We start from the raw sequence: 19,138 nt of genomic DNA on the forward strand, positions 1-19,138 counted from the left end.
TGTGTAATATATAGTGAATAAAGTTAATACAATAAATATACACCAAAACCTTGTGCTTATATGTGTATAAACAATAAAAATAATATGAATATAAAGTCTCTATAAATCCAAAGAGATATTCAAATCCAGCGTGTAAAGTTACACTTTAGACACGTCATCCGATCCAAAGAAGGGTTAGCATGCAAATACCATGTGATGACACCACCACCTTAGCAGTTGCGGGCTTACCAGATATATATGACCCAAAAGAATGTATATTTTCAGGGTCTTGCAAGCTTTCTAGTTTATGTGGAAACTTGGACTGGCCAGTATTGAAATGTCAAAAACACGAACCAGCAAATGGTTAGAATGACAAACAGTCTTCCAAACAATCTTCCCAACTACAGTAAATTTTCTCAGAACAATTAAATGCCCGATTCAAAATAGCAGTCACATAGAGGAAAAACTTATAACCATATAGTGTAATTCCAATTAAAATAAAATTTATTAAAAATAGAGTTAACAAACTCACATATTCTTGTAGTTTAACAAGCGCTTTTCATAAAAATAGGCGGCAGTGGAGTCCTCCCTGGGACTGAATAAAATCGAATCTAATTTAATCTGGGATTAAATAAGGTAATCACGATTCCGGTGGAAGGGTCCCCCTCTTTCAAGGACCCTGCCGACAGAAGGGCAGAAGCGGTTGCCCAATCCATGTTTACAGTGGTGGGGTTAGCATTGCGGCCAGTGTTAGCCATGGTCCTGGTGAATGGGCTAAGTTGTTGCACCGCGAGTTGGAGAAGGAACAGTTTTCCCCAGTCTGCGTGGAAATGACAAACCAGTTGGTGCATGGCCTGAAGTATGTCTGTGATGCGGCCCTGGATTGCTTTCTAGAGCCTCAGTATCAGCAGTAGTGCTGCGTCGCTTGATTTGGCTTAAATGCTGGTCTGCGGACCAGGCATCTAAGAAAGCGCTGGCAGGTTTTGCCTTTCCAAGGTGAGAAGCTATTTTTAGCCTCTCTGGACGACATTAAGAATGTTACTGGAGGGAAAGTACTTTGCTCTTACAGTCCAGAAAGGGTAAGGAGCCACGCCGTAGGCAAGAACCCTCCTTTTCCACTCAGAAGCGGAAATTTTTCATCTGCGAGAAATTTGTTGCCGCATGAAGGTTTGCCCCCGCCCGACTCTCGGGTGCGGGTGTCACCTTCGGGAGTTTGCGGTCCGGTGGACCCTCCCTCCTTTTCAATCAGTGGGTTTGCGAACTGGTTTAGTCAGGTAGTTTCTTGTCCGCCAAACAGATTTTTTTTTTTCCCCTCCAACCTGCATCATCTTCTCGTCGAGAGGCCCTGTTTGGGGCAGTACAGGACCATCTGCTGCGTGGGGTGATAGTACCTGTACCAATGCCAGAATGGAGTAGAATCCCTGAAACCTATCTGTAGTCCCAAAGAAGGAAGGGGTCTGCCCGCTTCTGGATCTCAATGCCATCAACTGCTTTGTGAAGGTACAAAGGTTCAGGATGGTATCAGTTTGTTCTGTGGTTGCTGTACTCCATGGGCAATTCTTGGCATCAATGACGCATACTTCCATGTCCCCATATGCGTAGGGCATCAGGTTTCTAAGATTTGTGGTCGGTGACGACCCCTACCACTTTGTTGCTCTCCCCTTAAGCCAAGCGACGGCGCCAAGGTTTTTTTTACCAAGGTGCTAGCCACAATTCTGGCATTGCTAAGACAACAAGGGATTGCAATCATGGGTTAACTGAACAATCTCCACCTGAGAGCAGCTTCTGCCTCAGAATTAGGGGGGATGGTGGGATCACCATACAGACTCTCCGGGAGTTTGGGTGTTGAACCACCAGAAGTCGATGTTGGTGCCGACTCAGCGCCTGGAGTACCTGGGGTTGATTCTGGACTTCTCAGAGGTGAGTTTTTCTCCCTTCGGTCAAGCTGAAGACTCTTCAATCGGCCGTGCAGTTGTTGGTGTCCCTCCTCTCTTGGCCACAAAACAGATTCTTCCCCTCCAGCATACCTGTTCTCCCGGATCGCCGGGAGGCCCTCTTGGGGGGGAAGGGACCTGCTGAACTGTGGGGTGATTGTACCTGTTCCGGAATTGGAACGTTTCCAGGGGTTCTACTCAAACCTGTTTTTGGTTCCCAAGAAGGAAAGGGTACGTCCAATCTTGGAGCTAAAAGCCCTCAATCACTTTGTGAAAGTGCAGAGGTTCAGAATTGAATCCGTTCGTTCAGTAGTCACTGCACTCCATCAAGCGGACTCCCTGGCATCCTTGGACATCCAGGATGCGTACCTGCGCATACCCATATGCCTCCGGCATAAAAAGTTTCTGCAATTGCAGTTGGGGAAGCCCACTACCAGTTTGTGGCTCTCCCTTGTGATTTGGTATCAGCCCCTGAGTCTTTACCAAGGCATTGGCTCCTATGTTGGTGTTGCTACGGCAATGCGGGATCGCGATCGTGGGTTACCTAGACTATCTCCTCCTGAGAGCTTCTTCCACCTCAGAGTTAGAGGATGTGGAGATAACCATGCAGACCCTGCAAGAATTTGGGTGGCTGTTGAACCTAAAAAAGTCGGTGATAGCACAGAGTCAGCGTTTGGAGTACCTAGGCTTGCTGCTGGACTCCAGGGAAGCAAGAATGTTTTTCCCTTCAGACAAGCTGCAGTCTCTCAGAGCTGTGGTAAAACTGCTGATGAACCGCAAGTGGTCATCGCTGTGCTTCTGCATGCAACTCCTGGGACTCATGGGGACCTCCTTCGAGGCAGTACCATATGCCCAGTTCTACACAAGAGTCCAGTAGAAAAAGATCTTGGCAAAGTGGGACAAATCTCTGTTGTCCCTGGATCGACTGATCCAGGTGAGCCAGTTAGGGATTCCCTGATCTGGTGGCTGAGGTCCCCGATGCTTTAGTCCGGGACGTCGTTCCTGCCTCTGAAATAAACGGTGATCACAACGGACGCCAGCCTATTCTGCTGGGGCGGAATGGTGGGAGTTTAAGTTGAATCAGGTTCTCTGGTCGACAGAGGAGTCCAAGCTGCCGATCAATCTGCTGGAACTGAGAGCGATCAGGCTATGCCTCTCCACATGGTCAATGAGACTGCAAGGGTGTCCAAGCAGGATCCAGGACAACGCCACTGCTATAGCATACGTCAATCGCCAAGGAGGAAAAGGAAGCTCGGCCCCCGCACAGGAGGTCGCTCACATTCTTAGGTGGGCAGAGCAACATGTACTGGCCCTGTCAGCCATTTACATCCCGGGTGTGGAGAACTGGCAAGCGGACTATCCAAGTAGTCAGATGCTGGACCCAGGAGAATAGTCGTTGCATCTGGAGGGTGTTCAGGCTACTGTACCTGCAGTGGGTCACACCATACGTTGGATCTTCTGGCCTCCAGTCTCAATTGGAAGGTGGCGAGATTCGTGTCAAAGACAAGAGATGCGTGGGCAGACGCGCTGGTGGCTCTGTGGGATCAGTACCAGCTGATCTACGCCTTTCCTCCACTGAAACTGTTACCACGTCTGCTTCGCAGAGTGGAAGCCGAGGGGATCCCAGTAATACTGGTTGCCCCAGATTGGCCTCAGCGTCCTTGGTACGCAGACTTAGTGCACCTGGTGACAGACGCTCCCTGGCGACTGCCGTTGCGAGAGGACCTTCTGTCTCAAGGTCCGATTCTCCATCCTGCTTTACCATCGCTGGCTTCGACAGCATGGCTATTGAGAGACAGGTGTTGCGGAACCGGGGTCTGTCAGACTCTGATCCCAACTATGTTGAGCGCACGGAAATCTTCTTCTCGGAAGATATATCTTCGTACCTGGAAGGCCTACATCTCCATGTGTGAGGAGAAAGGATGGCATCCGCGCTGCTTTTATATATCCAGGATCCTGCTGTTTCTTCAGCAAGGGGTGGACCAGAAATTGGCATTAAGCACCATTAAGTTACAAATATCAGCTTTGGCTGTCCTTTTTCAGCGACCTCTGGGGTCGTGACATGTAGTCCCTCGGGTGCGTCCACCGTTACCCCCATGGGATCTGAACCTGGTATTATCAGCACTTCAAAAACCGCCATTTGAAAATATCAGGGAGATTCCCCTGTTGACTTTCCCAGAAAGTGGTCTTTCTAGTGGCCATCACATCGGCCAGTAGGGTTTTGGAACTGGCGGTCTTGTCCTGCAAGTCGCCCTATCTGGTTATCCACAAGGATAAGGTGGTGTTGCGTCCACAACAGTCTTTTTTTTTGCCAAAGGTAGTCTCTGCGTTTTACATCAATGAGGTCGTTGTGTTGCCATCTCTGTGTCCTAAGCCGGGACATTCTTAGGAGGTGGCACTTCATGCTCTGGACATGGTTCGGGCTCTGAAGGTGTATTTGTCTGCCGCGGCTCCCTTCCAGAAGTCAGACTCACTGTTTGTTTTGGTAGCTGGTCCAAAGAAAGAAATGGCGTTCTCGTTGGCCACCATTTCCAAGTGGATCAGACAGATTATAGTACAAGGCTATGCTTTGAAGGGGCAGGTGCCCCCCTTTCCGGTTACGCCCCACTCAATGCGGGTAATCGGAATGTCTTGGGCCTTCCGACATCGAGCGTCTGTCGCTCAAGTGTGTAAAGGGGCGACCTGGGCGTCTGTCCACACGTTTACAAAGTTCTACAAGGTAGATGTCGGTGCATCGGGTAATGCCTGTTTTGGCTGCAAAGTTTTGTAGGCGGCTGTATAGTTGCAATTGCATATGCAATTTTTTCCTTTTTTCCTGTTATTTTTTGGGTAAAAACGCAGTACCTTTTAAGTTAATGCACTGTTGCAATTGTTAACGCAGTCTTTGGTGCGGATTGAGAGTAGTGCTTCTCCGTTGAGGAGCATCCTGTATTTTTGTGTTTTTTTTTTTTTCCAGACACTGTAGTTTTTTGTGGGTGAAGTTTGTACTAGCTCCCACATGCCATGGTGGATGAAGTTTTATGCTGTTTTCCCACTCCTCGTTTTGGCACTGCTTGGGGACGTCCCGATGGTCTAAAGAGAGAAAGCGGTGTCGGTGAATATAAGAAAAATCCTTTACTCTGTAATTCACCGACTGACAAAGCACCCACCCCTCATATTGTTCTTTACGTTATACTGCTTGTTGACGTACTGAGGCTGCAGTAGCATGCTGAGGGGTTGGTATCTACGGGACCGCCCCTTGGGTGGAACTAAAAAGTTGTAGTTTTATTATCACATGTTCACATGTAATGCCTAGTCCTCTCCTGAAGGTGGCATAACAACCCATTGGTCTAAAGAAAGAAAGAAAGCTGCGTCAGTCGGTGAATTACAGTGAAAAGGATTTTTATGGCGAGTACAAAAAAATCCTATTTTTTTTGTTTTAGCAATATATGTGCGTACTGTTAAGATTCACTTCTATATGCACTTTATAAGTCAATTCTAATTTACCAGATATCTAACTTAGTTGTTAAAGCAGGCAGGCTGGTTGTCATAATTTTTTTAAATAACATTTTTATAAGGTTTGTTAAATCAATTAGCGTCCCCTACCAACCTCTCCAAATTCTGCACTGGTGATTTTTCACCTAGTTGAGGGGTAGCAGCTTAGGAACCTAGTTTAGAAATTAGGAGGCGCTGGATCTATTTTCTGTTTTCGGACTACCTCAGTCGTCAGCTGCTGGACCAGGGGGAATGGTCGCTGCATGCGGAAGTATTTTGGCTCATTTGTCCGAGGTGGGGCACGCCAGATGTGGATCTTTTGGCCTCTCGGAAGGTACAGAGGTTTATGGCCAGGTCAAGAGATACCTGGGCGGACACGTCAGACACTGTGGCTCCATGGGTATTATCGGCTGATTTATGCCCCCCCTTCACACTCCTACCTCGTCTGCTACGCAGAGTGGAGGCCGAGGGGATTCCGGTGATACTGATTGCCCCAGATTGGCTTTGACGTCCTTGGTACACCGACATAGCATGGTGGCGGATGTTCCTTGGCGGCTGCCGATGCGGGAGGACCTTTTTTCGTAAGGTCCAGTACTTCATCCTGCTTTACAGTCCCTGGTTTTAACGGCATGGCTGTTGAAAGCCAGGTGCTAAGGGACTGAGGACTGTCGGCTTCGGTAATTTCCACTATGCTGAGGGCGCAGAAGTCCTCCATTCAGAAGATTAATCATTGTACGTGGAAGGCCTACATCTCCATGTGTGAGGAAATGGGGTGGTGTCCGCGTACATATTCAGTTTTCAGGATCTTGCTGTTTTTGCAGAAAGGAGTGGATCAGAAACTTGCATTAAGCACCATGAATTGGCAGATACTGGCTTTGGCTGTCTTTTTTTCAGTGACCTTTGGCGAGTCATTCATTGAGTACGCTTGTTCAGGGGGTTCGACATGTGGCATCTCTGGTACGACCACCGCTCCCTCTGTGGGGTTTGAATTCGATTCTCTCTGTGCTTCAGAATCCGCCATTTGAAAACATTAGGGCGGTTCCCTTATTGACTCTCTCTCAAAGTAGTCTTTCTAGTTTCTACTACATCTGCAAGACTGGTTTCTGAGAATTGTCGGCCTTGTCATGCAAGTCTCCCTACTTGATCCTGCACAAGGATAAGGCGTTGCTACGCCTGCAGCCTTCGTTTCTTCCAAATGTTGTTTCGGCCTTCATCTAAATGAGGACATTGTTCTTCCGTCCTTATGTCCTCGGCCATCACATCCCAAAGAGGTAGCTTTGCATTCTTTGGACATGGTCCGGGCTCTGCGGGGGTATCTGTCTGCTACGGCTCCTTTTCGGAGGTCAGACTCCCTGTTTGTATCTGTGGCTGGTCTGAAGAAGGGCCTGGCTGTCTCGTCTGCCACTATTTCTAGGTGGATCAGACAGATCGTGGTTCAAGCTTATGCCACAAGGGGGCAGGCACCCCCCTTTCCTTTCATGGCACATTCTACCAGGGCAATTGGTGCATCCTGGGCTTATCGGCATCAAGTGTCCGTTTCCCAGGTGTGTAAGGTGGCGATCTGGTCATCAGTTCACACTTTCACAAAATTTTACAAGGTTGATGTGGGCGCAACTTTGGATGAATGCTTTGGCCGCAAGGTTTTGCAGGCGGCAGTTTAAGGTTGCAACTTCTGTTGAGGAATTTTTTGTTATGGGTGGAGTTTTTCTTTCTGTTCCCACCCCTTGTTTTTGACACTGCTTGGGGACATCCCTAAAGTCAAGATTAAAGGTGCTGTGTCCAATGAACGAAAGAAGATAGGATTTTTTGTACTCTCCGTAAAATTATTTTCTCTGACGTTCATTGATAGAAACAGCACCCACCCCTCCTATTTGTACTGCTTTTTGACGAACTGAGCTGCTGGTAGCAGAGTGAGGGGTTATAGCCAGTAGGACCGCTCCCTGGGCGGTACTGTCCAGATTTGCTGTTTTTATGGGTTCTGCCTAGTCCTCTCCTAAAGGTGGCGATATAACCCTAAGGTCAAGATTAAAGGTGCTGTCTGTCAATGAACTTCAGAGAAAAGGATTTTACGGTGAGTACAAAAATTCTATTTTATGACAATACCATGCACATAAGCCTTTAAAATGATCACTTTTGATTTCTCCCATAAACTTTTAAAGGGTGTTCCGCGACTTTCACATTTGCCGCGAACACCACAAATTGTTTGCTATTCGGCGAACAGCCAATGTTAGAGTCAAACTCATGTTCGACTCGGAACATAAAGCTCATCTCTATAAAAAAAATAAAAAATAAAAAATAAAAATAAAAAATTCTGCCTTTAGAATCATTCAGTTCCTTCTACTGCCCAGGGCTACATGTCCCACAATTCATTGCTCCTCACACATTCACAAGTTCTCAGTCACTTACTGACGTTTGGACGATGTACTGAGCTATATTGTATGTGTGCGCCACTTTATTTTCTGATATGTAAACAAATGTATTCTGTATGCAGACCAACTAATCAATTATGAAAATGGTGGACAACCTTTTTCAGAATTGATGATTAGTTGTTTCAGCCCTACTCTGCATTGCTTGCTACAAAACTGAGGACTCGCTGAGTGGGGTAGGGTTATAAGTGAGGCAACCAAGGGGGATGTGGTCTTTAAAAGTTTGCCAATGTCCAGTTATCTGAAGGTGCCTGCCTTATCACCCTTTGTGTATGAATAAGTTGACTTTGTCTTTTGTTGTACTTTAACCACTTGCAGTCCACCCACCATCAACTGACTGAGAGGGGCAGTGCGGCTCTCGTTCTGGGTGGACGTCATATGATGTTACCCCAGAATGGCCAATGTCACGCGCCCACGCTGTGTTGCTAGGACATGGCACAACCACAATCTCTATGAAGAGCCGATGACATGGCTCTTTTGTCCAGTCACAGCCCGTCACATGGTAAATGCCTGTAATCGTCTCTCATCGCCTCGTGCGGACAGTGTGGGGATACCAGGACAGATGATCAGGGCACTGATCATCAGTGCCCTGATTACAGTAAAGCCCCCCCCAGTGGCACCAATCCGGGCCCATCAGTGATGTAAGTCAGTAAGTAAAGAATTACTTGTTTACAAAATTTACTCACCAAAACAAAAACTTTTTTTTTTTTTATAAAAAACCCAACAGTGATTAAATACTACCAAAAGAAAGCTCTATTGTGTAAAGAAAATGATTAAAAATTTAATTTGGGTACTGTGTTGCATGACTTCACAATTGTCATTCAAAATGACAATGCTGAAAGCGGAAAAATGGCCTGGGTAGGAAGGGGGTGAAAGTGCCCTGTATTGAATTGGTTAAGAGATGAAATTTACGGTCAAGTCAGAATTTCTCTTTTTGGCATCTTACAGGACACAGGTCCCTACTCTGTTCTTTGTTTCACTGTTTGTTGCTTGCTGCAAAACTGTCTTGTTGAGAATGGTTATGCTAGGACTGTCTCTAGAGCTTTGTTTGCCAGGGTTTAAATCCTCTGAAGGTAGCAGCATAGCAAATGGTCTAAGACTAAAATCCAATTTTTCTATGCAAATATAAATTTACTGTAGTGAAAATTGAACTAATTCCGACTACATATTAACAATGTGTTATTTCTGTGACAGCGCTTGCTACTCTCAAACCTCAAGCTGGTATTTCTGTACTCCAGGCCATTCCTGCACCACAAGCAGGAGCAGCTGTAAGTATATTTATTATCATTGTATTGCTTGCTTTATATTTTTCCCCCCCCCTTATTCATTATGTATTGTGTGTGTGTCTTGACAGGGTTCTGTCGAAGCAATGGAGCTTGGAGAACTCATAGGAATGTCAGCAGAAATTATACAGAAGGTTTGTTGAATGGTATACTACAGTTAAAGTATAGAATTAAACAGAGCTGCATAAAGTAATAAAAACCACTAACCCCCCCCCCCCCCCCCCAAAAAAAAAAACTGATAAACCTAAATGACTATTACAGATAACAAAAGCAAAGATTATATATGCAGATGGTCCATTAGCTAGAGTTGGGCATCTTGACTTTGCGCACATGAGAGGGAGGGAGAGGGCGAGTTTTGCTACTGTTTTTTATGATACACAATACTCCACTCGTACGAAGACACCTTCACTCTGGTGTCCCCACAGACCCCCTGTAAAGGTTAGTTTGTCTACGTAGGCTCAAGAATGCCTGTAGATAAAAACGAACTATGCAGCTGTAAATAAAAGTTAAATAATGCCTTTTCTATAGGTGTAGACCTACACACTCTATCTCTTGAAGCCTTTTTCATTAGCTCTGAGGTTAGCGATGCTGCAGGAGAAAAGATGGTGGTCCCCGCGTGTGTGGGTGAGCATTAGCAGCTTGTAGGTGTCTTAACATTGTCCTAACAGGGCAGGATGATACCATCTCATCATTGGCCAGGCGCCAGGAGCTATGTAAACAGCCTACTCCTGTAGTTAGTGCATTACAAGAATACCCCACTTTTAAGTATACAATTGGACCAGAGTATGCATGTAAAATGAAAATGTACTTAAAGTGAAGCAATACATTTTTCATTTCTGTGGGGGGGGGGGGGGGTCAGGGGCTGTAGTTGGGGGGGGGGGGGGGTCAGGGCCTATGGTGGAGGGCAATGGGTTGTAGGGGTGGTCAGGGTGTGAAGTTTATAGTACTGTACAGTAATCCACTTACATTTAGGCAGCAGCTCTGGGCTGGCTGGTGGGAACTTTGCCTCTTTACTTGCGGCCTCTTCATTGGTGACAACTCCGCCTCTTCCAGACCATACTGAGAATTTGTTGCATGAGATGTCTGTATTTGCGAGGTGCTTTACGTACACTCGCAGTTATGTCCATACTTGCTAGTGTACTTAAAGCGGGGTATTCCTGTATCCAACTTTAGACAAAACTGCAGAGTTTTTTTAATCTATAGGCATCTCTTATTTGCTTACCCTTTTGGTGAAGGCAAACACAAAGCTCAACACTTATCCAGGCAATAAAATGTTTCCTTTATGATCCTCCACAATACACATCCTTCAGTGGTTTTAGGCTCCATGCATTTTTCATAAGCTCAAAAAAGCTAGAAAAGAACGCTGGCTGAAAAAATGCTGATAAAAGCATTTTTGTGCCAGCTTCTAGTAGCATTACAGTATCTTTTTAGAAGATTTTCAAAGCATTAGCATTTTTGCAGTACATGAAGAAATAAAGGAAATCTCAAGCTGTTTTTAGGAACATTTTAGTAGCTTTTAGGCTCCATGCACACTGGCTTAAAAACTGCAGGAGTTTTGTGTTCCGACTGTATGTGTCCATGTACATTAGGATGTTAAGAGGCATATTTTGAGCGCAATGTTTAGAGGCAGAAAAAAAACCCTTCTGCTTTGCGTTTTTGATTGGAGCTCACTGGCAAAAAAATTAAAAAATCTCCTAAAAATTTTTTTTTGAAAAAATGCTCTATATGAGCGTTTTTTACTCCCGAAAGAACAGACTATTTCTTTTTTAATTTTTTATTTTTTTTGCCCAGTGTGCATTGATCCTCAGACGCATTTAGAGAGTTTAGGCACACTCAGCTGGAAAAACGCTCCAAAAGACTCTAGAAAAACTATTTTTTTCCCTGCTCCTAAATGCCGAAGCTAAAAAAAAAAAAAAATGCTAGTAGCCTAAAGTTGTGTGCATGGACACACACAAGACTGCAACTAACGATTTTCATGATCGATTAGTTGGCCGATTATTGTTTTGATTAATCAGTTAATAACCTTAAAAAAAAAAAAAAAAAAAAAAAGTGTCAAATTGACATTCATTTTCAACCACAGTGACGGGAACATTTGGAAATAGAAAACTTCTTGGTCAAAGGAATTTTCAGACAGTGTATGTGGTTTTTGTTCAGAAATGAAGTGAAAATTTCAAACATTCTTTCATTCAGCGAATATAAAAAGATTTTTCATCTGAATATTCTCACCCGAAAATTGATCTGTGAGGCCAGCATAAGGCTCGGTACACAACTATGCAGTTTTTGCTTTTGATCTGTTTCTGTGGTGCTTTTTGCTGTACGGTTTTGATTTTTGTGCACGTGATTTTACCGCAATTTGTGTTTTTTGCATTTTTTTTTTTGGGCAGATTAAAAAACACAAAAATGCATTACATTCTTTTCTGCAACTTCTCCATTGAAGTATATTGAACCAAAAAAGCACCGCTTTGCGTTAAAAGTCCCTGACCCTTTCCAAATATGCAGCGGCTGAAAAAAGCACACATATAAACGTGTCCCATAAGAAACCATGTAAATGAACTGTAGTGCGTTTCTGCAAAAAGCACAAATATACATATAGTTGTGAACCAGGCCTAAGACGTTTAGTAACATATTGGGGTTAAAAAGACTGGGGTGTTCACCCTTTATAGTACAAAAAAGCAGATAATCACTACTGGAAGGGGTTCATTTTTTTACTGTAAAACAGTGAAAGTAATATTTACAGATTATATTTGTACTATAGTGGGCTAATTTTTTTTTAACCCCATTATGTTACTGGCCGATTAATCGATTATGAAAATAGTAATCGATTAATTTCATAATCGATTAGTTGACGATTAATCGATTAGTTGTTTCAGCCCTAGACACACATAACACTAGCTGCTAGGAGCAGAAAATAAATGCTAATATAGCTCCTAGGGGCTTAGAAACGCCTAGTGTGCATGGAGCCTTAAAGTGTATTTCAACTGTACGTTTATGGAAATTTATTGTTTGGGGATTATAATACAAGATTTTAAATCTGTAAAAATTGGCCTGATCATTTGATGTGAAAAATTGTACAGAAAGCCCTGGCAGGAAAAGGCCTAATTTCATACGGGACATGCTAAAGTGTCTATCCATGGAGGGCTGTGTTTTCTTGCTTTGGGATGCACACGTGTTGTGTGCATTTCCATTCAGGCAGTCCCATTGATGTCAGTTTGCAGCCACACGGATTAACACTGCTCTAAGTGGTTATTGTGCGTTTGAGGCTTCTCACTTGCATGGATGTCAGAGCATTGTTTGTGTCCGTGCAGCCGCTGTGTCCCAATGAATGTCAAATGGACTGCCTACAAGGGGATGCATGGAACACTTCTTTATCCCTGTGTGGGTAAACGCGGTCCTCCAAGGGTGTACACTTCATCCTGTGTGAACAAGGGAAAAGGGTTTAGGGACCCTGACAATGTAGTTCCTTATGTTATTATAAATATGCTAATGCATGCCAGACAATCCGCTACATAGATTTGTGCCTTACTGTAAAACAAATGGGTTTTGACTGCTACAAGTTTGGGAGCTTTGCCCTGTTTGGAATAACTGACAATTGTTTTGTGCTGATCATTAAGGCATAATTACTCCTTTTATAAAGTATAATTCTTCTTCTGTTCTAGAAAAGGTAGGCAAATTAACTTTGTTAGGGCATATGCACACATAAGGGGCTGTTCACCAATAAACTCAATAAATGCATAAAAATTGGATGTGATTTACCTTCCTGTCATGCATTTTAATGAGCATTACAACACTCATTGACTCGTGTTTTTTGTGCACTAATTTGCTATGCATTTTGCAGGCTACTTCCCCTGTTTGTGGGTTAAGAGAAGGTGAGGGAGAAAAATGGAGAGACTGGCCGTTTTGGATTGCAGTAGGACAGTGATGGCGAACCTTGGCACTCCTGATGTTTTGAAACTACATTTCCCATGATGCTCCACTACACTGCAGAGTGCATGAGCATCATGGGAAATGTAGTTCCAAAACATCTGGGGTGCCAAGGTTCGCCATCACTGCACTAGGAGGAAGAAGCTGATTAGACAATTGAGGCAAGCCAAACGGCACTATTGAGTGCATCCGTTCACACAATATGAAAGTGAAAGGCAGTTTTTAACTTTATAACAGGATTTACGATGTCACTCAATCTATTTCTATATACCCTGCCTTTGGGACACTAAACTAGCCATCTTTCCACTGCTCACTCTCTGCTTTCCCTCTAAGATGGCTACCGTATGGGCCTTTACTGGTAAGCAGCAAAGTAAAAGCTTTTTTTTCCCCTCCTATACATTTACATCAGGTTGATGTTCATTTACATGTATTTAATTTGCGTTAAAATTCATACATTGTAGCATTTTAATGCAGTGCACTGTAAGTGACACCAGCATTGCTGTGTGAACAGGACACACAGAAAGCTATTTTTTCTATGTAACCTGCATTCTTCCAGTGCGTTAAAACGCAGGCCACTACACTGTTAACAGGGCCTAAATCTATATTATCAATTTTGGTTTCATTATGCCTATACAATAGAAACCATGTGATCCTTGCAATGCTTTGTGTTTGATAGTATATTGTTTTGAGAAACAATCTCAAGCTTGGCTTTCCATGGAAAACATGCCACATCCTTAATATTAAAGAAAGTATACAGAGAGAAATTGGCGACTTTGTGAGTTGCCCACTCCTCTAGTTATTTTTGATAATATACTTTTATTCAGTACAAAGATTGTAAAAGTAACAAAAGTTTATAAAAACCATATAATGCCTGGTTTTGATACCCGTATGAATGATTCAATGCCAATTATCAGACATTCAATCATTTATGGTTGGATACATAGAAAGTAGATTATGGAGAAGTAGGTGGTTAGACTCACATTTTCAGGAACGCGATTCTTTATCCCAGAAACCAAACGCATAATACATATCGGTGAAACAAGTGACAACACCCACTTTTATCATACCAGGGAGATGGTGAAAATGGTGTCTCCACCTTAGACTCTGCACCAGGACCGGGAGACCATAGTCCTCTGTGTAAGGAAAAAAAAAAGTAATCTTGTTATGTATTTTTAAACAAAAAATAAGCAATATACATAGACTATATATAAGATGACAACGCTTTATAAGTGCATCTCCACTCCAAGGGGGTGAAATAACAGCCACCTCCAGATTATCCCATTGTCAATACAATAATTTAACAAATCAACTTCTTTAAAGTGATTGTAAAGTCTATTTATTTTCCCTATAAAAATAACAAATCTGTTATACTTACCTGCTCTGTTACAGTGGATTTGCACTCTGTTACAGTGGATGCAATTAGCGGACCTCCAGCTGTTACAAAACTACAAGTCCCATCATGCCTCTGCCGCTGGGTGTTATGCTTGTGGCTGTCAGTTTTGCTATGCCTCATGGGAGTCGTAGTTCTGCCACAGCTGGAGGTCCGCTAATTGCATATCCCTGGTATACAATTTAAAGGGGTGCATTTGGAACATTTTTTCTGATCTGGTAAACTACTGTTATGCAAATTGAATAATCTGAAAGGGGATGCTTTTGCACCCATTTTCATGATATGTGAATAATTACAGAATAATTACGTTCCGGTAAATAATTGTATTTTGGGATAATCTGGAGGTGGCAGCTAAAATAAAAAATATATATATAATTTCTGTGTGTTTTAGGCAGGTGTTATGACATGTAAAGGGAAAATGCCTTCAAATATGTTTTTATCAGTTTATAAAGTGAGCGAACAGAAGAAGAATCTAAATCAAAGTAGTATTTGGTGTGACTACCCTTTGGTTTGAAACCAGTCATAATTTTGTCTACGAAAATATTTTCATCAGTTTTCGTCAGCTGCTTGTTTTCAGTAACTAAAACTAAACATAAATAAAATATAGTTTCAATTCAGATGACTAAAATAAGACTAAAACTAAAATGGCATTTTAATCAATACCGAAAAGTTTTAGACTAAGATTAAATCGACACTTGATGTAAAAGTTACCAGTGATCCAAAAACAATATTCTCGTTTATGAAACTTTATTTTAGCTATGAAGTTACTTGATGCTTATTTTCATTATTAAAGTGGTTCTAAAGGCTGAAGGTTTTTCTATGCATGAAGGTAAAAAAAAACTATGTGCCCCCCCAACCCCCCCCACAATTAGCTAAGCTCCCTCTGATCCAGTGATGATCACGATGGCCTCTGTGGTTTTTGGAGTGAGCCACAAGTGGCTTTCAAGGGGGGCGGTATTTGAGGGAGAGGAGTCGGGGGAGCCTGTTAAAGAAGAGGATTAGAGCTACTCTGTGCAAAACCACTGCACAGAGCAGGTACGTAATAACAGGTTTGTTATTTAGAATGATTTGGGTAGCCATGTCATATTGGTGCAGCCCTCTACCAGGAAGTTCTAGAGCACTTCATGCTTTCCATCTGTTGACCAGCTTTATGGAAATGCCAATTTCATTTTCCAGCAGGACTTGGCACCTGCCCACACTGCCAAAAATATTAACACCTGGTTTAATGATCATGGTATCACTGTGCTTGATTGGCCAGCAAACTTTCCTGACCTAAACCCCATAGAGAACCTGTGGGGTATTATCAAGAGGAAGATGACACCATACCGAGCAATGCAGACGAGCTGAAGGCTGCTGTCAAAGCAACCTGGGCTTTCATAGCTCCTCAGCAGTGCTGCAGGCGGATCACCTCCATGCTACGCTGTATTGATGCAGTAATTCATGCAAAAGGAGCCCCGACCAAGTATTGGTATATTGCATACTATAATGTACATGAACTTACTTTTCAGTAAGCCAACATTTCTGTATTAAAAATCCTTTCACTTTTTAAATTGAATTACTGAAATTGGCTTTTTTATGTTGTTTTTGGAGATGCACCTGTATATACACTCCTGAAAAAGCTGGAACGTACAGAGAAATGTGTCAAGTCTAACTGCCTATCCTATGATCTACCTCCTAACTATAATTATCTATGGATCGGTAACCATCAGTATCTATAATGTATGATAATTAGGTCACCTGGAATTAGGCGAATCATATGGCTGTCAAAAAGAGTAATTTTATGTTTTTTAGTAAAATTGTGTTATTTTAATGATATTTGTACGAATTAAAAGTATGTTTATAGAAAAAAAATAACGCTTTGAATATGGGCCATAAAGTCCAAAATTTCCCTCTGTATACTTTCTAAAGTGGAAAAAAATGCTTAACCACTTGCCGACCGCCGCACGACGATGTACGTCCATTTTTTGAAGAGGGATATCTCGGTAACGGCAGCAGCTGCTGCCACAACCGAGATATCCATCTCTTCAGGCGGCGGTCGGCTGTACGATAACGGTGGTCTCCGCGGCGGATTCGCCGCGAGATCACCGCTATCAGCGGCGGGAGAGGCGCCACCCCCCCTCCCGCCGCCCTCCCGCACCTTCCGCCGCTTACCGGAGCCGTCGGTAGCGGCGGAGGCGATCAGGTCCTTCAGTCTGCTGGGTATGGAGACGAGTGAGGCTAAGATGGCCCCCACTTGTCTCTATACCATAGGAGGGCGGAAGCGACGTCAAAACGTCACTTCCGCCCATACCTCTTAAAGGTATATTTTTTATTTTTTAAATGTCAGATTATTTTTATTTATTTTTTTTTTTGTTGCATTTTAGCCCAAATATGAGATCTGAGGACCTTTTGACCCCAGATCTCATATTTAAGAGGACCTGTCATGCTTTTTTTCTATTACAAGGGATGTTTACATTCCTTGTAATAGGAATAAAAGTGATCCATTTTATTTTTATTTTTTTAAAAAGTGTAAAAATAAATAAAATAAATTAAAATAAATAAGAAAAAAAAAATCATTTTTAAAAACACCCCGTTACGACGAGCTTGCGCACAGAAGCGAGCGCATACGTGAGTAGCGCCCGCATATGAAAACGGTGGTCAAACCACATATGTGAGGTATCGCCGCGATCGGTAGAGCGAGAGCAATAATTCTAGCCCTAGACCTCCTCTGTAACGCAAAAAATGCAACCTGTAGAATTTTTTAAATGTCGCTTATGGAGATTTTTGAGGCTAAAAGTTTGACGCCATTCCACGAGCGGGCGCAATTTTGAAGCATGACATGTTGGGTATCAATTTACTCGGCATACCATTATCTTTCACAGTATAAAAAAAAATTGGGCTAATTTTACTGTTGTCTTATTTTTTTATTCAAAAAAGTAAATTTTTTCCAAAAAAAGTGCGCTTCTAAGACCGCTGCGCAAATACGGTGTGAAAAAAAAGTATTTCAATGACCGCCATTTTATTCTCTAGGGTGTTAGAAAAAAAACAATATAAAATGTTTGGGGGTTCTAAGTAATTTTCTAGCAAAAAAAACTGTTTTAAACATGGAAACACCAAGTCCGAAAAAGAGGCCTGGTCCTTAAGTGGTTAAAGGGGTTTTTAAGTTAATTATTTATTTTTTTTAAATAACAAACGTGCAGCTTGTTTTGCACAGTGGCCCCGAACCTGGTCTTCTGGGGTCCCTCGGCAACTGTCTCGGCTTCCCCCCAAAAGTACTTCTCACGTTAATGCGAGCTCCCTCACATGGTGAGAAGCACTTGCGGGCGCACTCCCATGATACAGCCGGCGGCTATAGCTGTTCACTGTATCACTCGGCGCCCTGCCCCCCGGTGCGCCGCATCGGTGGATGTGATTGACAGCAGCATGAGCCAATGGCTGTGCTGCTTTCAATCCATCCACTCCATCCACTCCATCCATTCTAGCCAATCAGCAGCCAGGCTGAGCAGCGAAGAGGATGTCAGAGGCGAGCGTGGGACTTTTGAGGGGTCAGATAAGTAAAACAGGGGGGCTGGGGGGGCCGGCACTGTCAGATGTTTTTTTCACCTTAATGCATAGAATGCATTAAGGTGAAAAAATATTTACCTTTACAACCCCTTTAAGTCTAACTTATCTTAATGTTCCCCCCCCCTTTCAAATCTATCTTGCCTAACCTATATATATATATATATATATATATATATATATATATATATATATATATATATATAAAAAAAGTTTACTTAGAGTAACTTCACTATTGAGGAAAAAACATTCCCTTCTAGGTGATCTATGTAAGTTACAGGAATCTGTTAGATTCCTACCTTTATCCTGAAAAAAAATATATGTATATTTCTGTGTCTGTGTGGGAAAATGAATCTCATGGGAGTAGTTTCATAATTATAAATCTGCTGCAGGGCACGGAGGAAAGCTGCTGGGACTGCATCCCTTTAAACGTGTTCCTATTGGGAGTATCTCACCAAAAATTACACCTTTGTTGCAGGGGGTGCCTGAAATATGACTTGTATCTTCGTGCAGACTTCTGGGAAAATCAGTGAGCCAATCACACAAGCAGGAAATTATGTAGCGCATACAAGTTGCGCACACATATGTAAACTGTGATTACACATGTGAGGTATTGTCGCAAACGTCAGAGCAAGAGGAATAATTTTTGCTCCAGAACTTCTGTGTAGCTCCCCCTGGTAACCTGTAAAGGCTTTTAAAGCGTCACCAATGAAGATTTTTAGGTACTGTAGTTTGTCGCCTTCCACTGGCATATGCAGTTTTAAAGTGTTGCATGTTCAGTATCTGTTTACTCGGTGTAACATCATCTTTTATATTTTTACCTAAAAATTTGAAATTGTATAGTATTTGTGTATGAAAATTCATTAAAGGTTAACTCTTCTTGGGAGAAAAAAAATATATAGCGTATACAATTGCAACACAAGTCACTTTGTGTAATTGGATGTTAAAAACTTCCTTTCCTTTTTAATTTGCAGCAGCTGTTATTTTCTGTAAAATGCAGTGCAATATGGCTACCAGAACGCTTTCTATACACAGATGTACAGAATGCCCCCTAGAAATTACATTTCCTGCTTGTGTTATTGGCTTACTCATGTTCCCAGATAGGCCCCTTTCACACTGGGGCGGTTTTCAGGTGTTACAGCGCTAAAAATGGCGCCTGTGTAGCGCCTGAAAAAAACCGGCCCCTTTCAC

At 42.8% G+C, this 19,138-nt stretch overlaps 1 protein-coding gene across 2 annotated transcripts in view; it reads left to right on the forward strand.

Moving 5' to 3' along the window:
* PRPF19 (pre-mRNA processing factor 19) overlaps positions 1 to 19,138 on the forward strand; it is a 563,471-nt gene that overhangs the window by 185,676 nt on the left and 358,657 nt on the right. For both annotated transcript variants that reach the window (XM_077454802.1, XM_077454803.1), the window contains exons 5-6: positions 9,008 to 9,081; positions 9,168 to 9,230. In XM_077454802.1, the coding sequence (XP_077310928.1) occupies positions 9,008 to 9,081; positions 9,168 to 9,230 (137 nt within the window). The remainder of the gene's footprint in view (positions 1 to 9,007; positions 9,082 to 9,167; positions 9,231 to 19,138) is intronic.

This window comes from Lithobates pipiens, unplaced genomic scaffold (genome assembly GCF_037356315.1).
Source record: "Lithobates pipiens isolate NorthernLeopardFrog02 unplaced genomic scaffold, aLitPip1_a1.2 Scaffold_25, whole genome shotgun sequence".
Taxonomy (NCBI): domain Eukaryota; kingdom Metazoa; phylum Chordata; class Amphibia; order Anura; family Ranidae; genus Lithobates; species Lithobates pipiens.